Source organism: Fundulus heteroclitus, chromosome 20 (genome assembly GCF_011125445.2).
Source record: "Fundulus heteroclitus isolate FHET01 chromosome 20, MU-UCD_Fhet_4.1, whole genome shotgun sequence".
In the NCBI taxonomy this organism is placed as follows: domain Eukaryota; kingdom Metazoa; phylum Chordata; class Actinopteri; order Cyprinodontiformes; family Fundulidae; genus Fundulus; species Fundulus heteroclitus.
In genome coordinates this window covers 10334038-10352614 of record NC_046380.1, presented here as the reverse complement: position 1 = coordinate 10352614, position 18577 = coordinate 10334038, and the positions used below count along the sequence as shown (strand labels likewise).

The window sequence follows — 18577 nt, the reverse complement described above, 5'->3', positions numbered from 1 at the left end:
AAGAAAGTATTTAACCTTCTTTCTTTTTTTAAACAAATGATTTAACTTATTGAGCAAAAGATCTATCTAAACCAATATTGCCTTATGAAAACAAAAACATTCACCCTAGTCTTGAGGCTGATAATTTGCAAAGACTTCTTTGTTTCTCATCTGATCTTGAATCTAGTTAGATCTGTGCTTGATGCGCTTCTTTTTTATATATTTTAGACCACTTGATGTTGTCAGAAAGATACTGTTTAGATATGTTGCTTTTTTAATTCTACAGTTTTGGGGGGTAACTCTGTTTAAGATTTGTTGAATCTTCGTGTGATTTTGGAAAAAGGTGTATAGTTAAAATGTAAGGCGAATTCCAATGGTGTCCTGTTAAATTGAATTTCCAGGTCAACATGATTGTCTTGGGGAACAATCTTGGCATTCCAAAGCCGTTTGGTCCCAAGGTGAATGGACGCTGTGCCCTCGAGGCCGAGATGTGCTCTCTTTTGGAGGGCCTGGGCCTCAACTGCACCTTCATTGACGACTTTGCCTCCTACCATGAAAAGCTGGGAGAGGTGCACTGTGGCTCCAACGTCCGTAGAAAGCCATTTGACTTCAAATGGTGGAACATTGAGCTGTGAATTATAAGCTGAAACTCAGAAAGGTCAAAAGTACAATCCTTATAGATTCAGTGCTGGTTATTTTTTTAGTGATTGCATTAGTAAACATTGTTTAATGCCACAGCAAAGACCAGTCTCCTTCTTCCTAGCACAATCTGAGTCAATCAACAATCAAAGGTGCATGAAAAGCTTTTTCTAGTCTTATCTTTTAAATCAATGTTGGGTAAATCTTCAGTTAAGAGTGGATCTAACTCTGCGTGGTTTAAAAAGATTGCACAATAATCAGGAAAGCTACACAGCATGTATTCCTGTAAATCCCTCATAGCGGTGAAGCATATCAATTTACAATCAGAGACCTTTCAGCTGATGCCAGCTTTAAGGCTAAAAAGGAATGTGTACCAAGGCAATTATCTAATACGCTCAGATCAGTACTCAACTTTCTGAGTAATAATAATTTAGATTATTACCTGAAATTAGCTTGTGGACGTCAAAAGGGCCACAATACAGTAAATTGCTCGTTAAACATCAATATAACTGAAAGATTTAACAGAATTTGAAATACATGCATATAAAATTGTTTAAATACTTTAAAATAATTAAAATACTTGCCATGATAAAAAACATGTATAATTTCTGTATTTATTTGGATTTCATTATCCAACATTGTAGCACATTTTGAATTTGATTTATCTGTAAAACGTACCTATCTAGAGCTGCTGGCAAGGCCAATATTGTTATAGAGAAGCTCTGTAGGTTAACTAATCAAATGTTAGGGTCTGTTTAATGAGAAGAGGTGTCTGTTTAAATTAAATTGATTTTAAACAATGACTGTTACAGATGAAACATGATACTGAAATTAATATTTATGATTTTAACATAGTTATACAATAACTTTTATTATGTGTAATATTGGTATTACATGTACAGTAGCATTTTTGACAAATTAATTTGGATTGCAGCACTTTTGGCCTTCTACAGGTTTAATCAGCCTTTGGAGGCATCCTTATGGTTAAAGCAGCCAAACATCTGTTTCTGTGTTTTTTTTTCTTCTCTTATCATTTTAATAGTACCTTACTGACATTGTTTGAATTGCAGCAATCAGCATTTATTGAGAATAAATTACTCAAAGGCGAGTGGTATTCATATTCATATTTACTAAACCTTTTTCTTGACGTCATTTACAAAAAAGATGAAAAGCAATATTTACAAACAAGTTTTTTTTGTTGTTTTTTTCTTTTTACACGTGGGTTTAAGCAAACGGTTGACAAAAACAGAAATACAATCATTTGAATTAAGCACAGCAAATATTTTTTCCCCCAGTGTTTAAGTGGCTGATGGACACTGGTATGCAGTGCAAACACGTACAGTAGATCGATGGTACCCAGTTGAAATGTGCAATAGTAACAACCAGCCACAAGAGGACAGACTTAATCCACTCAAGTCTTTGCAATATCCAATATTTTCTCTAAAAAATCCACTTAAAGGACATTTGTATCTAATAGCTTTTCATTTATTTGTCTATGTCACTTTATTTTGTCACTATAAAGAGCTTTAATGATATACTTTGTCTTGACTTCAGTGTCTTAAACCTTTTTTTTTAAGTTCATATGCAATGGAAATGCCGTCATCTGCTAACTACGCAATAAATATAAACCTCTGTCAACTTACTGAAATAAAACGACTCAGTGTGTCTCCCCCCCTTTCCTTCAAATAAACTCCTTTCTATTTAGTTTTACATTCATCTGGCAACACAGTGCCGTTAAACACGACCTTCCCACGCAGCAGCCCCTGTGACGCAATTAAAAAGGCAACTTCTAGACGAGTCACAGTGTGGTCAATTCTCAACAAACTGAAGCCTTTCAAAAAAAAAGGTCAGGATTTTACAATGACGGGAAATGTAGTGCTTACAGTAGGTCACAGTTGTTCCTATATACATATATATATATTACACTTTACAAATAGAGACGGAAGTGGTGGCATTTGGCTTCCTGTCAGCAATGTGTGCTGGATGTGGAAATGTTGGCTGGTTTAGGATAAAACACACATAACAAGGACAACCCCTCTATACGAAGCGTTGTGCGGGTGCACAGAGAAGAGTTTTGGCAAGCGGAGTTTCACCATGCACAGCACTGCTGAATACACACCTGTATACAGACATCCACAGGCGGTGTGTAACAAGGAGTATCCGAAAAGAAGTCTTAGCATGTGTGGCTCGAAAAAAGGATCTTTACTGTTTGTTCTTAGTTTTACCGTAGGCGTAACTTCATCTATGGTATACAAAACAAGGGCAAGGAAGTTTACAGAGCCACCAGCGACGGCTTTAACCTCCTACAGAAAACAAATATGCTAAGGTTGTTGTAAAACACAACAAATATCCACAGCAAAAGCCTGCAAAAGAAACAGAACTCGGCCTAAAATAAAGCCACGCTCACTTGAAACTAAAACGTATGTACATTGTCACAGTGGGATGTGAATCGGACATTAAAAGACATAAAGTGCCCCCTTTACATAGTTCTCTTTCCTTGTTTTTACTATTTTTGTTGCATTTATATGTTTTGGGTCGTCAAACAGATGTTAATATAAGACAAAAATAACCTGAGTCAATACATAAAGCAATTTTTAAATTCTGATTTCATTTAAAGCGGGGGGCTGGGGCAAAGCTATCCAAACCAACCTGGCCCAAGGTGAAAATATAGTTGCCCCCCTTGTTAAATCATAATTTAACTGACAGTCATATTTTTGGTTGAAGTTTACAAGTCACCCCTCGACCTGATTACTGCCAGACCCATTAATTACTTAAATAGAACCAGTCTGACAACACAGAACCGAGTTGTTAAGATCTATCAGTCTGGAATGGGCTGCATTATCCATTTCTAAGGCTGTGAGATTCCACAGAACCACCATGAGAACCATCATCCTCAAATGGAGAGAACATGAAACAGAGTGGTGAACCTTCCCAAGAGTAGTGTCGGAAAATGATAAGGAGCGCACCAAAAAGTCAGTTTCTGAATGGCCAAAACACAACTATCCAGATTTTTGGATGTAGAAGACTACTGCTTAAGTTCTCACCCTCATATGGGGGATCAAAACATCGTTCCTTTAAGCCAGACCAATAACAACCCTAACGACTCCTCGTTACAGAGGAGTGGACCAGTTTCGGTCCAATCTGCTGGCTTAATGGCTTTAACGACCGCCCATTACTAAGGGGTGGACCTGTTTCGGTTGAATTTGCATGTTATCTAAACCATTAAAAGGCCTTTGTTTGGCAATGGTATAAAGCTTGGTACTCCACATTACTCCAGACTTTTTGAATTGAGAAAGCTTCCTGGAGAGGAAGCGAAACGTCTTCAACTACGGAAAACAAGTACAGTTTCTTTGTTTTTTACTTTTGTTGGAATGACCATAACCTGGATGACTGAGAATCTTCACCAGCAGAAGACTAAATGCTTGATGGCAGTAGTTACCGTGGCTAGGTGGCTAGGTGGGACTCATTTTTGACATTGTGCCAAGTTAGTTTGGATAAGATGTTGATTTATTCGTCAATAACCGAAATCATGTGAAAACGGCAACTTGCATCTAACCAGGTGTCCTTAGTTTGAGCTCACGATCTGAAGCGCGTGAGACAAAACGGAACAAAATAAAACAAGAGCAACCTGTAAGGAATAAACTACTTTACAAAACTGCAGTTGACGTGCGACCCAACAAAAGCTGGACAACCCCAGTCTGTTGGGTCCTGGTGAGCGTCACAACCACACAGACTGTCATCTTCTTATTCACGAAAACTAAAAAATCCCAGTTCCCGTTCAGATGTTTTGAAGAAGAGCCACAATGTCTTTGGGGTCTGTTGACGGCAACAATCAATGGTTACTGGCCTGAAGAATTAGCAGGTGAGCAGATTTACTGTGCTAAGTCAGCTGCCCGATGCCAGTCAGTTTGAAAGCTCGCTGCTTCCCCTTTGAGCGCAGGCTTTTCCACATGGAGGACGGAATGAGGGCGAGAGGTCGATAGAAGTCCAGAGAGCTGAATGTCTGTCGTGATAAACACCAGATCGTTGTTAAACATTCAAGAGAGGCTTTGTCAGTCTCCAGGTCAGGGCCAACGGCATTTCTTCTCTGCATCAGATTTGGACTTCACCTGCCCTCCTTGGGTTGTCTTTATTTCTCCTTTTGTATTAAACAAATGAGACACAGGGAAATTAGACATCAATGATAAGCATACACACTCGCACAGTATGTATTTATAGGATTAAATCACTGGACGGCTTTTTGAATTCTATACCTCTAATTTTCAGAGGAACATTTGTCTGTGTTTGTTGCTAAGCCATTTAAATGTGATTTATTAATAGTTTAGGCATATGAAAGATGCTAAGCTTGAACGATGAAACCGGGTGGCAGCTACAAATCAAGACAGAGAACTGAATGAAGACAAAGTTTGGAATTGGTTATTTTTGGGGTTTTGTGACTAGCAGACTGTTACAAATATAGTTTTTTGCCATTTCTAAAGATGGATCTATAAAAAAATATCTGATAATAACAAAAAATAGAAATGCCAAAGGTTTGCTGGACAGAATAGAGCATTTTTAAACCAGACAGGAGAATCCCAAAGAGTAATTAGAGAAAAACATGGCATTCAGTGCATTAATAAACCAAATGATATGTATATCTCTGCTCCTTTGTTGGGTGTTTGCTGTATTCTTTCCCACTATCACTTAAATACACCACTTTCAGATCCTGTTATTCTGCTGCATTAGGATTTTTAGGACACTCGTTTTGTTATCTTCCTATTTCTTTTCACACAAAGTGCACAATATACTCTCAGGGTCACGTTCAAGATTGGCTAGAAACTATTGAAACAGCAGCAAGAAATCCAACAAAAGATCTTGAAAAGACCTTCAGGAAGCCCAGGCAACCAGATTTGAACTAAGTCCGACTCTTCAGAAATAAATGATAGGGACAGTTATCGCACAGATTATTGCACAGTACTGTGAATTAGCCAAAGATTATGTCAGCAAGGCCTCTCACCTGAAGACGGATGCCGATGTGGTGATGAGAGGAGAGCAGCTAACAGTTCTGCAAAATTTAGTAAGGTTAAAACCAACAGATACAGCAAACAGGGACAGCTAATACAGTTAATAAATAGAGATTGTTTTTTATTAAGCAGCCTTGATCTGGTTTTCAGCCATCTGAGCTGTGGAGCTACGCATTCACTCACATCACACATTATTTGATATCCGAAGGAGCCACACTTTCAATAATTGCTTGACCTTATCGATTCAGATGGAAACCAATAATATACGGTACTAATGTACTGAAACCACCTGAAGGTGAACATAATAAACAGTTAATAACCCTAACATTGGTATTTTATCTATACGTTGCTGTCAGATTGCTTTAGTTCTCCCAAAGTCTTTTTATTTTTAAAGCTCAAAGCTGGGAACATGCGGTCTTTCTTACGAAAAATGATGACTTAAACGTTACATGAGCGGGCACATAAATCCTGTGCATGTGTGCAGCCACTGCAATGACATTTAGTGACTGATGTTTAATCCTTTCTCTCACCGATGGGAGCTTCTGCTCCTGCTGGGAGCTCTCCGTCTTGGGCTGACTGTCCGTCCCTTTTGGCTCCGGCGTCTTCACTCCGTCTGCTTGATGCTGAAGACGAGAAGCTGCTGGGAGGAAGGGGACAGATGTGTGGCTGTCAGGAGTAATAAACTCAAGCGCACAATGCTGCCAGCTGTTCAAGATGGGGTGAAAAAAAAAAAAAAAAACGAGATTTCTGACAACGCAAAAAGATTGATGGGACACAGTTAACCATTAAAAGATGTGGTGTTGAATCATGGAGCGGCTTGTACTGCTAAATATTACAAAAGTAACTTTTTTGTCATTAAAAGAGTTTCAGTCCTGAAATATGCTTTGACACGATTTGTCGAGGAAATGGAAGCTTTTCGTCTTTCATCTGCCCAATGGGGAATTCTCCCCCTGCAACATGAAACAGTCAGCCTGCTTCTCACACCTCCAGGCCATCACTGGCCCGGTAATGTGAGCCATCATCTCCCGAACTCACCTGGGAAACCTCCTGGGCTGCAGGAGCTCTCCTCCGCCGCAGAGCCATAAACGAACGAGTCTTTCTTTACTGGGGTAACACAAGACACGCTTTCCTGTAAAAAAACAACAAAAAAACATTTGCAATACGGTGGGGATACTTCCATTTTAAAACAACAATACAAAGAAATTTAGCTTGAACCCAGCTATCGATTAACTCCAGATTTATACGTGTTTCTATTCAAAACCTTTTTAAATGCGCATGGTTCCAAATGGAAGACGTGAATAGACACATTAATATGAATGACTCTGCAATGCATTTTAAAAGCTCGTCATTATCGGGATGTGACGAAACCCACCGAGCCGTTTCATGCTCTTTGCTTGAACCGTGCAAATAAAAAGCTGCGGATTTACAACCCGGTTATTATATTTGCCCCTCCACAGTAAATATTAAACAAAAGTTAATGGAAGCACTATAATCAGGGGAGAAACTCAAGCGTCTTTGTCTGTGCCAGAGTGACTTTAATAATGTACGCACTTTATATAATGCATTCAGCCATACCCACCAGTCCGGTTTCATATTCCTCCTCGGCCTCGTGTTCCTCCACAACGCTGGCGAAGCTGCTGGCATTGGAGGAGGAGCGAGATAGGTCCTGCGCCTCGGGGATGGAAGGCGCCCTGCAACACATCGCCAGACTACACACCTGCGTTACTCCGATCTTATCGCCGCCTGTCCCTTTTCACATATTTCCCATCCCCATCCGTGTGTGTAGCTATGGCACTAAAGTAGATGGTCACCTGTTCTTCGTGGCGGCAAACTCCGGGGAACTGTGGGCGGAGGAGTTGCCTGATTTGGTTTCTTGTGACAAGAGGCCGCAGTCCGGTATCTTCTGCGTGTTGGGAGAGACCTCTCGGCTGATGCGCAGGGGAGGAGACCAGAAGGTAAAAAAAAAACAAGCAAGCGGGTTTCATTTGCTTAGGTTTTCCAACTACTATTAAAATGCAATCATCTTGTCAAAATCAGAGTCGCGAGAGCAGTAATTTGCCTCCCTGCTGCTGCTGAAAAGCAGTGCTCATAAAAATTTAACAGCTAAGCTGCTACGTTTAACTTTATTTGATCATAAAATGTGGCCTAGTTCCAATTTGCTAACAGAAAACAGACTCTAAGCAACACATGCCGGGCCTTGCAGAAGATTCATACGCTCTGTACATTTTCACATTTTGTCGAGTTACAACCACAAACCTCCGTGTACTTTATGGAGATTTCAGGGGATGCAGCAACACAAAGGGCAGCGAAAGGAAAAGGATGCATGATTTTCAGAATGCCTAAAAAGCATTCATCTGAAAAAGCATGGTGTGCATTTGCATTCAGCTCCCTTTACTCTTCCAACCTGCTTCAGAGGTCACCTAATTAGTACAGAGTCCAACTCTGAGCAATTTAGTCTATGTGTAAATGCAACAGTTTTCTGAAGGCCTTGGAGGTTTGTTAGGGAAACCTTAACGAGCAAATAGCACCTTGAAGAAACAGGAATATGGAGGCTTACCGGTGTCAGGTTGTGGAAAAGTCAAAAGCAAGGTTAAGTTCTGAAACAATTTCCCAAACTTTGAAAAGCTCAGTGAGCAGTTTTCCATCATCTAAAGCTTGAAAGTTTAGCGTAGGGACCAACTATAAACCTACAAAGACATTCATCTAAACCAGGGGCCATTACAACCCTGAGTACCATTTTGGCCTTAGGTCCAACTAAACAAGACTTGATTATAACCACAACAGTTAACAATGTCTGTTTTATGCTTCTTTTTGATTAAATAACCATTTTATTTTTAGGCTTTAGAATAAACTAAATTGTACATGTTTTCCTCAATATGAGGTTCAATCATGTCAAAACCCAAATTGTTTGCACCAATATTGCATTTCTTGCAATATTGGTGTCCTTCTTTGGGTAAATGCTATGCATATGTTGCATGAAAGCCCCTGGGAGAAATAGCTAAAGCAAGCATTTAGTAAATTACTGTAACAATTGTTTTAACATGTTATGTCACGGCATTTCATAGATACTTTATGGAATGGATGGTTGCCCACATTTGTGTTTTTGCTCTACAAAAAGGATATCTCAAAACAGTATCCTGATTTCATGACTAACTTTACTAGTTCCAGTTTGAAGCCAACATTAAAGTAGACAGACCTTCAACCACTTGGAGTCTGAAGTTTGTTGTTGAGTGAATATGTGTGTGTAAATTACCTTTACATTTTAAAACCTTAATTCTTTAGCATTTTTGGCCAAATTAATTAAGAACCACCGTGCAGGGATCCAGAGAGCCACATGCAGCTCCAGACCTGTAGGTGGCAGTCTCCTAACCTGAACTAACAGGTCGGACATTGAGAGCATTAACAGGAGCTGCAAAGAGGCAAAAGGTAGCTTTGGTGGAGCTACAGAGATCAAGTATGAATTGTGGCCTTGATACAAATACAGAATGAAGGGAACAACTATTAAAAAACACATAAGCAGGTCTTGCTTGCAGTTTGCCAGGGGCTCTGGTCAGATGATTTAACTTTTGGCAGACAGACAAAACTCCTAAGTGTCGTGAAGAAGACACCATCCCAACAGCGGAACATGGAGGTGGCAGGAGGATCTCTTTAGGGATGCTTTTCTTTTGCAGCACAGGGAACGTGGACATATTTCATGCGAGGATGGATGGAGCTAAACAAACGGCATTCCTGGAAGGGAACCTAAGAGGCTGCAAAAGACTTGGAAGATTGATGAAGCAGGATAAAGAGCCTAAACAAACAGCCAGAGCTACGATGAATGGGTTTCATATAAACACACCAATGTGTCAGAAGGGCATCACCAATTGGCACCAAGATTTCCACTGCTGTTCACAGCTGCCCTCCATCCCATCTGACTGAGCTCAAGCTATTGTGCAAAAACGAATGATCAAGGATTGTAGCTGTTTGCAAAGGCGGTGGAGATGTGACCCAAAGGACTTGGAGATGTAACTGGAGTGAAAAGTGGTTCTGAATGACTTTGACTCACGGGGCCTGGATACAAATTCACACCACGCTTTACAGATCTTTATGGATACAAACAATTGTGAAAAGCATGCATCATTGTTTTCCACTTCACAATCCTACACTAGGTTTGTGGTTTTAATATATAAACAAAACATGAAAACGCTTAAAGTTTACGAATACTTTTGTAAGGTACTACAAGTCATTAAAAGCTATCCGGCAAGAACTTGAATCTGGCACAAGGCCTGCTCTAAGAGATTAATAATCAGTTTTAATGTCCTTCCTTCCATCTGTTGCAACACTGTTCCGTCCTCACTACCCACTCCCTGCTGTCCTCTCACCTCCTCTCTTGGACCTCCTGGATGTTCTCGATGCCGATAGCACTGCTGCGGCGGGAGCTAAAAGGTCCAGACTTTTTTCTGGTGGGGCTTTTCCCAGGAATGATCAATGACTAACAAGGTGTAAAGGGAAAAAAAATAGTAAGACACACATTTTTTTGGGGGGGAAAGGCAATCATTGTACTTTATGTACTGCAGTGTGAAGCAGAGAAGTATGCTGCATGAACTGTTCCATAAATGTTTAAAGAATATGATTTAAAAAAGAAAAAAACACCATGCTTCAGACTACTTTGAATTTCAGATTTTTTTATACAAGACCATCGTTATTATGAAACCTTGTCTACTTTGAATGAACCTTTTATTCAGTAAACTCAGCTGTAAAACAATTAAATATGCCTGGAATGTTCCAAACACTTTTGGTTTAGTTTCAGCTTTCAGTCTATCAGCATCACCTATTGTGATTTTGTCATATTCAGCCACGCTACCTTGCAAAAGTTCTCCAAATCTAATTGGATTACGAGGATTTTGCTTGTCCACAGCATTCTTTGGGTCATTGTCTGGATGTTCTGTAGAATTTGGGTAGAATCTGGCTAGGTCACTTCAAAACTGACATTTATGACAGATGAAGACATTTTTCTTTTATTAGGATGTTTACTTGGACTCACCATGGTCCTAAAAAAAAAAAAATCCCCTTTTCATACTCAGCTCTCAAACAGACAGATTTGGGTTAAAAAACTGACTGGTGTTTAGAACAGTTTACAACTTCATCCACCTGGACAAGAAACCCAGTTTCATCTAAAGAAGCACCAGCTTTCACTGTGGGCATTGAGATTCTTTTAGTGGTGCTTGGTGCTGTTTGTGTGCAAAACATTTTCTTGGAATTGTGGCCTGAAATATCCAGTTTTATTCATACAGAGCATAACTGCATTCCTCCAGGGGGTCTTGGAAGATTATAGCCAGCACCGAATATTTACTTTAGAAGAAAAGGCTTTTGTTTTTCAATCCTACTTCTTAGTCCGGAGACTGGGAGAATACAGCAGTTTGTTACGCGTAGAAAACCACCCCCACCTGTTAGAAACCGCTGCAGATCATCCATTATCACTGTCCGCAGCCTCTTGAGAGTCTCACTCACCATTTCTTTAGTCAAGTTTTTATTATTTTTGGAAAAACATACGGATTTTCTCACCGTGGTCCCATAGTTTTCTCCAATTACTGACAACTGTCTTCACTGCAGCAGAGTTTGCATAATGATATGAATTTTTTATGCTTCTCCTGGCTGATATCCTTATAGAATATGATCTATTGAACATCTCTGCTAACTATGGCTTTAGCTAAAGACAGCTGAACTTCGTTTCAGGTTCATCAGATTCACTAAAGGTGTTATGTATGATCTTAAAAAGACTGAATGCTGAAACTGAATCAAAAAGGTTTTTGCACCAAGAATTAAGGTAGAGGTGTGCACAGATTATTACACCTATTTTATTTATTTATTTTGCTTATGATTCTTGTTTGAAGTTGAATTGTACAGTATATGTGTCACATTAATAGTGGCAAAAGTTCAGAAATGGCTGAATTGTCTCATGTGTACAAAAACCCTACAGTAACAACAGGGTGCAAACATAAAGTAATTTTTATCTCAGAAAAACACATTGATAGCCCTGTCAGAATTGTAGATTTGTCGCTTTAGAGTTTGGACACAAAGCTACAGAAAAAGAAAAGAAAAAAAAAGGGGGGATTCATGATTCAAGCCCTGAGATAGAATATCAAACAACAATAAAACACAATAATTCTAATAATACTGAGATAACTGAGTGACATCTTCCTTCAGGTCATTATTTATAATCACTCACAGCACAGAACACAACAATGTTTTTTTTTTTCTATATGAATGAATGATATAAATTAAATTATGATCAGAACCACAGCTGAACAATATGTCTTTGCTACTCACTACATGTAATGATACCAGAACCTCCCACAGCCACATAAACTAGAACACGTTCTAATCTAAACGACAGGAATATCTGATTGCTCAATTAAGAAAAGACATCAGAAAAGCAAACACATGTGATCAACAATAAGAGAGAATATACATGAACCTCTTCTATTGTTCCTATCCCTATGGCACTGCCTCGGCGTCCATATTTACTGGGACTTTTCCCCGCGACAAGCAATGACTGAGCCACCCGAGACAGGTCAAAGGGAAGTGGAGAGGGAGAAAGAGGGGAGATAAAAGATGGAAGAAGCAAGAGAGGGAAGGAAAAGAAAAGAACACGTCATAAGATCTCATGCGCACAGCACAAAGAATTTCAACAGCAGGGAGCAAAACAGCTTTAGAAGGAGTTTGCTGCACGAATTAAAAGCAAACATGAGATAAAAAGAAAAAAAAAAGTGGTGAAAAGCTTTACAGAGCAAAAGGAGGCTTGAGGTCAAACATAGGATGGTACAGCAGGAGCGTCAACAGAGCAGGCATGCTGGCAGGCACTGCCCCGAAGGATACAAGTTTGTTTACTGATGCATTAAGAGGGGGAAAGGGAACAAAGAGGCTGACGATACAAACAGGTACTGTGACTTCAACTTGGCTTTCCATAAATGGGGTAAAGAAAATCCAAAAGTTAGGACACACAACAACATTAAAAGGAGTGTAGCGTGTGCCATGCATATTCTCCAGCCACACACCCACAAAGTCACATCAAGTGCTTGCAATGGAGAGATGCTTGTTATGAAAGCGTAGCAACGAGGGAGGGAGTCTGGGTAGTCATACAGCTGCTAGTCGGAGCTCACTTCAAACCCCGAGAGAGGGCTCAAAAACAAATCCCTCTATTCCCAAATCGACAGTTTTTCACTAACTAAAAGCCTACCAATCTACGTGGCAAAAGCACTTATCCTAACAACGAACAAAATGCTAAAAATGTTGTTTCATGTTTTTTTTTCTTCTCTCCCCTAAACAGAAAATAAGGGTTAATATGAACACTGCGAGTCACAAATGGGAAGAGTCGGTTAGTGAAGGACGAGCACAAAGCAAGGGTGAGCGTAAAATGTCAGGAATAAAAGTGGTTTACTGTAAACAGCATCTAGATGAAGCGCTATGAAGTGCCAGTAGAAGGATTTTAACTTGCCGCCTTGGAGTTTAACTCATCTGCATGTGTGTTTATCCGCTGTGATATGAAAACACCGCGTCCTGAATGTGTCGTGTGTGTTCAGATGGGCAACGTGTGAACCAAAGTGGACTACTTACAATCCCCGGGGTTTTGGGGCTCTCTGCGGGATTGTGGGTAAAGCTGCCACTGTGACTAGTGGAGACTGTGTGTGACTTCTTGTTACTGAGACCCATGGCGTCCATAGACTGGCTTCTGCTGCGGATGACCCGCTGCAGAGAGAACGAGGAGATATCCATCGTCAGTGGATCCACTTCCATGTCGGGTGGAAACCCAACAAACTGATAGATGTTCCCAAGAAAATAAAGGGAGTTTGCATCACATTATGGCCTTATTTAACGTATTGTCCCTTCTAAAGAGGATTAAATAGCCTTAACATAGATTCTTCTTTGTTGAAGGAGGATGAACTCAAGTTTAGAAAACATGAGAAAAATCCAGCCTTTAAAGGGGACATATCATGTTTTTAAGACTTCTTTTTCACATTGAAATCATTCAGTTGCGGTTTATATAAAGTAAAACTGCAACTTTTACTCTTTCCCCCCCTTTTCTGATATGCATCTGAGAGCAACTCGTTTGTTGCCGCCTCTTAAAATCTAAAGAGGCGTTCCACTTCACCCCGCTTGACCACTTTTGTTGTTTGCTGGGAGTTGGTGCAATGTGCAAATCAACATTTTGACTTATCCACTTGTAACTTCGGCATCCTTGAACTTGGGCCACGAAATCGCTCTGAGAAATAAAACTGACGCATTCGTGAAACGGGTAAACCAGAGGTCCACAACCTTGTTTAGCAGTTCCGCAGCATTAATGTAATTGTTCAAAAAACGTAATAGGAAACAGCAAAAACTTGAAAGATGTGACCCAAATAAAAAAAAAAAAAACAACATAAAGATATCTACAGAGCTCGTGGACAGACTATGTTAAAATTCCCTGCATCCTCACAGACTGCAAGTATGCAACAAAATGCATTTAAGAGCTAAAAAGGTGGATTTAGCATGATATGTCCTCTTTAAATCGAGTGTGTTCCAACACAAGATGATCAGACTGTGTCAAGGCTGTTAATAGTAATCTCTGACTTCATGTTTCCCTGTGGAGTAAATCTGACATGACACAGAGACCCATTTCTCTTAGGCAGTCATCAAAATGGGAAAGACAAGAGAACATCCCATTCAAGTAAAGGAGAGGCATCTTGATCTTCATATAAGTCAATAACTAACTAAAAGAAAACAGCTACTCGCTTAAACCTGCCTATATCTTTAATTGGAGCAATAATAATAATAATAATAATAATAATAATAATAATAATAATAATAATAATAATAAACCTGACCTGCTGCAACCAGTGGCATGCTGGGATCACAAACTCTATATGAGCCGCAGCTGCACACCAGTTGTTTGTCAAAAAAAGGAAGCAACCTTTACTGTCCTATCTCTACACACACCAGGAGCTTGCTGAACGCTGCTGAGACTTAAACTAGAATATTCTGGTGGAGAACGTGTGATGCTGTTGGCCCACTTTACTTCCATGAGAACATTTCAAACAAAACCTGGCAGATTCTGCCAAAAACATGAGAAAATAGGTAATTTGAGCAGGAGGGTGATCCAAAACAGCCCTAAATCCATAAAAAAAACTAACAAAAAAGCCCACTTTAAAAAAAAAAAAAAATCATCTGTGTGAGATTGCTCTAGAGGAATACTGCGTTTTAAGGTTTGCACGTGTCTAAAAGCTGCAATCTTTTAATATTAGGTTTAATCTAATAAACTGTTTATATTTAATTCATGTCAGTTCACTCTATTATTAAAACAGTGTGGTCTGTTAGATATATTGTCAAATGGGATTAACTATAAATGTTATGAGGTAAAAGGGATGAAGGGAAAATAATAAGTGGTTGATAGGAACATGGGTAAATGTGTAATCCATGTGTGCACCGAAATTTATGTCGCATATGCGTGGATGCAGGACTGTTTCCTAACACTTAGGGGCAGTGTAGGTCAGTGGGCAATAGAGAGAGGGTGAATTATAGTGTGCCGCTTAACAGAATGCTTTTTTTTTCGGAGAAAGATGAAAGACAAGGACTGCAAAAAATAAATAAAAATCAAGAGACACCAGGACAATGCAATCTACCCAGCTCTCCACAGACAAAGAGGAGTGGAAAATATTTGCAGATTTCATTTGCAGAAATTGTAAAGAGAAAGAGAAAGACAACAAATTTACACTTGACAGCTTGGCAAAAGAAGGGCAAGAGCACTAGTCTATAATAAAAAAAAATCTGTATTGAAGAAAAACTGGTTGACAGAAATACTGAGAGCAGCTAAGACTGAGGCTAAACAACAACAGCAACAAAAAAAGGTTGAAGAAAAGCATTAGTGGAACGCTGCCCTAGGGGAGATGTGCAAATTGCATCATAAGCTCCATAATGAAGGGTCATTAAATCGTTCATCAGCTACAGACAATCGCAGTTCCTGCTGCCATGCCTCAGCAGCTGGGCGTCGCTTCACCACGGTCAGTGATGAAGAGACTCTCAGTCTGAGCAGAGTGGCTTTCATGCACAAGAGGACACTCTGCAGCCTCCAAAGCCACAACACCATGTGGAAACTCCCCGAGTTCAGCACTCACAGCCAAGTGAGGACAGCAAATGCCAAAAGGACTGGTCCTTTGAGATATTGCACATTATCTATGCTTTGTTTTCTCATGTGTGAATACCCAGAATCCCAGCCAAGAGACAGGAGTGGACGGAAATAAAAAACGTCCGAAAAGTTTTTTCCACTCATCACCATTTATGCTCATGCTTGTGCAGTTGCAGATCACCAATGGGCCTAATCAATTCAATACCAACACTGTACCTTAAAGGACTCGAAGAAGCCGCCCCCTCCTCCACCACCCCCGTTCTCCAGCTTATCTTCTTCGCCGCCCAGTCCCATCATGGACTGACTGTTGATGTGCAGCTCCTCGTATAATGTTTCCAGCAGGGCCGAGCGGGTGCGCTCCTGAAAACAAACAAAACTTACATTTTTCTTCTAGTTACAATACATCTGAAATGTCCATTTTACTAAAGGATGAACACAGCAGGCTGCGGATAGATGCAAACAGTTGGGTGCTAGATTGTAACAACATGCATAAAGACTTTGGAATAAATTAAGACAAAACAAGCAACATTTTCCTTCTTGTATTCCTCACCTCAAGCTTTGCAAACTTCTCAGCCTTGTAGCAGGCGTACTCGGCATTGATGAGCTTGGTGAAGAGGAACTCGTGGAACTCTGGCCCCTGAGGAAGAGAACAGACTGAATATTTGGAGAAGAGTGAATGAATGGTGTACCTGGGAAATGGGCGTGTGTGTGTGCTGGCTGACCTTTTTGAAGATAGCGGGGTCAGGTAGAGCGGGTCCAAAGAAGGGTACATCGTCTCTTGCTGTGACTGACACCTTGGCGAAAAAAACAACAAACACAAGCTGTTTTGAATCGAGTGAAATGTTCCTCATTCTCCTGTTTTTTGTAGCACAAACGTGCTCTGACACTGCAGGGCGACCAGACACCCTTCTGTTTGCCTACAAGCTGCTGTCCTAATAAAAAAAATAGATTTTTCTACTTTGATCCATACCAGTATGCTAGAATAAAATACCACTGTATGCTTGTTTCTTCTGCAACCGAGATATCTAGTTTCAGAATATACTAGAATTTTTTTTATTTTTGAATAAGTATAAAAATCAAATAAAAATTTCCAAATGTTATTTTGTTTGTTAAATTTATTACATTTTTGCATAATTTGATATATATATATATATATATATATTAGGGCTGGGCAACGATTAAAATATTTAATCGCGATTAATCGCCCTGATTAATCGCGATTAATCGCGATTAATCGCATTGTATTTACAAACTCCAAGAATGAATTCAAAAGTAGTGTAAAGAGCACTTTTATTTTAATGTTCTGCTGCCATATGAACAAAAGTGTTGTAACATTTGTAGCACTTATTTTATACTGGATATTTTCAACCCATCTATTGAATTTAGTGCACTAGTTGATCTTTTCTTCATAAGAGAACAAGCACTGCAGCCAAAATATGGCCTTTTTGACCTGCTGTATATTAGCCAGTCCCTAAGCTTGATGTATCATGAAACTGTTGACCTTTTGGGTTTTGTGGTTTTTATTTTATTATTACAATTTAATAATAATAATAATAATAATAATAATAATAATAATAATAATAATAATAATAATAATAATAATGTTATGTTCAGTGTTTTTTCGCTAATCCACCTCTTATATATTTCAATCCTTATGTAATTTTGTCTGTGTTGTGTGCACCTGCCTGTTGCTTTAATCCTATAAATTTCCCCGTCGTGGGATAACAAAAGGATTAGCTAATGTTATCTTATCTTAAATAACACTTTTTAATATATGTACTAGGTTCTTTCAAGGTCTTAATTACATGTTATGTGTGGGCTCCAGTAACATCCATCCATCCATCCATCCATCCATCCACTGATCTACCTGGATGTTCCCTGGAGGACTGAAACGCCTCAGTCAGAGACGTCAGTCTGTGGGTCTGTCGGGGCAATGAGAGAAGTTTCGTCTCCTCTCTCCGTTTCTGGGGCTCGACGTTTTCATGTTTTTTCACGTGCTTAGATAAATTTGTTGTGTTTCCACTGAAATGAACCGGCTTTTTACAAAACATACAGCTTGATTTCATTTACGGTATTAAAATAAAGCCGAACGGTGCTACTTCCTCTGGTCGTGTTTTTTCGCTGCTGCGTTCTCTCTCAGCTGTTTGTGTATTAAGTTTGTGTGAGAGCTGAGTGGGCGGGCCAGGCTGAGCCTGCGTGCTGATTGGCTGGCGCCGCTGAGCCATGTACGAGAGGGGAGGGGGAGCGAGAGGGCTGCCGTGACAGCGCGCTGCAGTCAGCGTGCGTGCTGACTGACACTGACTGAAAGCATGATGTGAGCAACATGCGTTAATGCGCGATAAAATAAATATCGCCGTTAATAGTCTAATGAATTAACGCGAAATTAACGCGTTAACTTGCCCAGCCCTAATATATATATATATATATATATATATATATATATATATATATATATATATATATATATATATATATATATATATATATATATGTTGTGTTGAACAAATATATAAGTGTAACACTTTTGGTTTTGCTTCTATTTTATATGAGATTAACTCAAAGCTCTAAAACTTTTTCCACATACACAACATCTCCATTGTGCTGTAAGATAAAACTGCACCTTTCAGAGTGGACTTTTATTGTGGACAGTCTAAGGCACACCTGGCAACTAATAATCGTTCTAGGAGGGGGTAAATAACTCTAAGCAAACCAACTGGCTCATTCCTCTTAAACTGTAAATTAACTGTGACTAATCACACCTTTTTTTGGTTCACCAGCCACATCCGGGCCTGATTACTGCCTGACCATTACAATC

General features: G+C 39.5%; 2 protein-coding genes across 11 annotated transcripts in view; one reads left to right on the top strand and one right to left on the bottom strand.

Moving 5' to 3' along the window:
* Positions 1-2058, top strand: part of LOC105928042 (protein-arginine deiminase type-2) — a 39834-nt gene extending 37776 nt beyond the window's left edge. For both annotated transcript variants that reach the window (XM_036152154.1, XM_036152153.1), the window contains exon 17: positions 381-2058. In XM_036152154.1, coding sequence (XP_036008047.1) covers positions 381-614 — 234 coding nt within the window. In that variant the 3' untranslated portion in view covers positions 615-2058. The remainder of the gene's footprint in view (positions 1-380) is intronic.
* Positions 2059-3971: 1913 nt separating this feature from the next.
* The window catches only part of si:dkey-166d12.2 (rap1 GTPase-activating protein 1), a 127868-nt gene continuing 113262 nt past the window's right edge, over positions 3972-18577 (bottom strand). For 4 of the 9 annotated variants that reach the window (XM_036152021.1, XM_036152017.1, XM_036152022.1 and 1 more), the window contains 12 exons: positions 16485-16556; positions 16313-16399; positions 15979-16122; positions 13218-13349; positions 12079-12156; positions 9983-10092; positions 7433-7549; positions 7201-7330; positions 6657-6750; positions 6152-6261; positions 5615-5662; positions 3972-4756 (listed from right to left, as the gene is read on the bottom strand). In XM_036152021.1, coding sequence (XP_036007914.1) covers positions 5654-5662; positions 6152-6261; positions 6657-6750; positions 7201-7330; positions 7433-7549; positions 9983-10092; positions 12079-12156; positions 13218-13349; positions 15979-16122; positions 16313-16399; positions 16485-16556 — 1083 coding nt within the window. In that variant the 3' untranslated portion in view covers positions 3972-4756; positions 5615-5653. The remainder of the gene's footprint in view (positions 4757-5614; positions 5663-6151; positions 6262-6656; positions 6751-7200; positions 7331-7432; positions 7550-9982; positions 10093-12078; positions 12157-13217; positions 13350-15978; positions 16123-16312; positions 16400-16484; positions 16557-18577) is intronic. The other 5 variants (XM_036152019.1, XM_021317805.2, XM_036152018.1 and 2 more) reach the window with 4 other exon arrangements.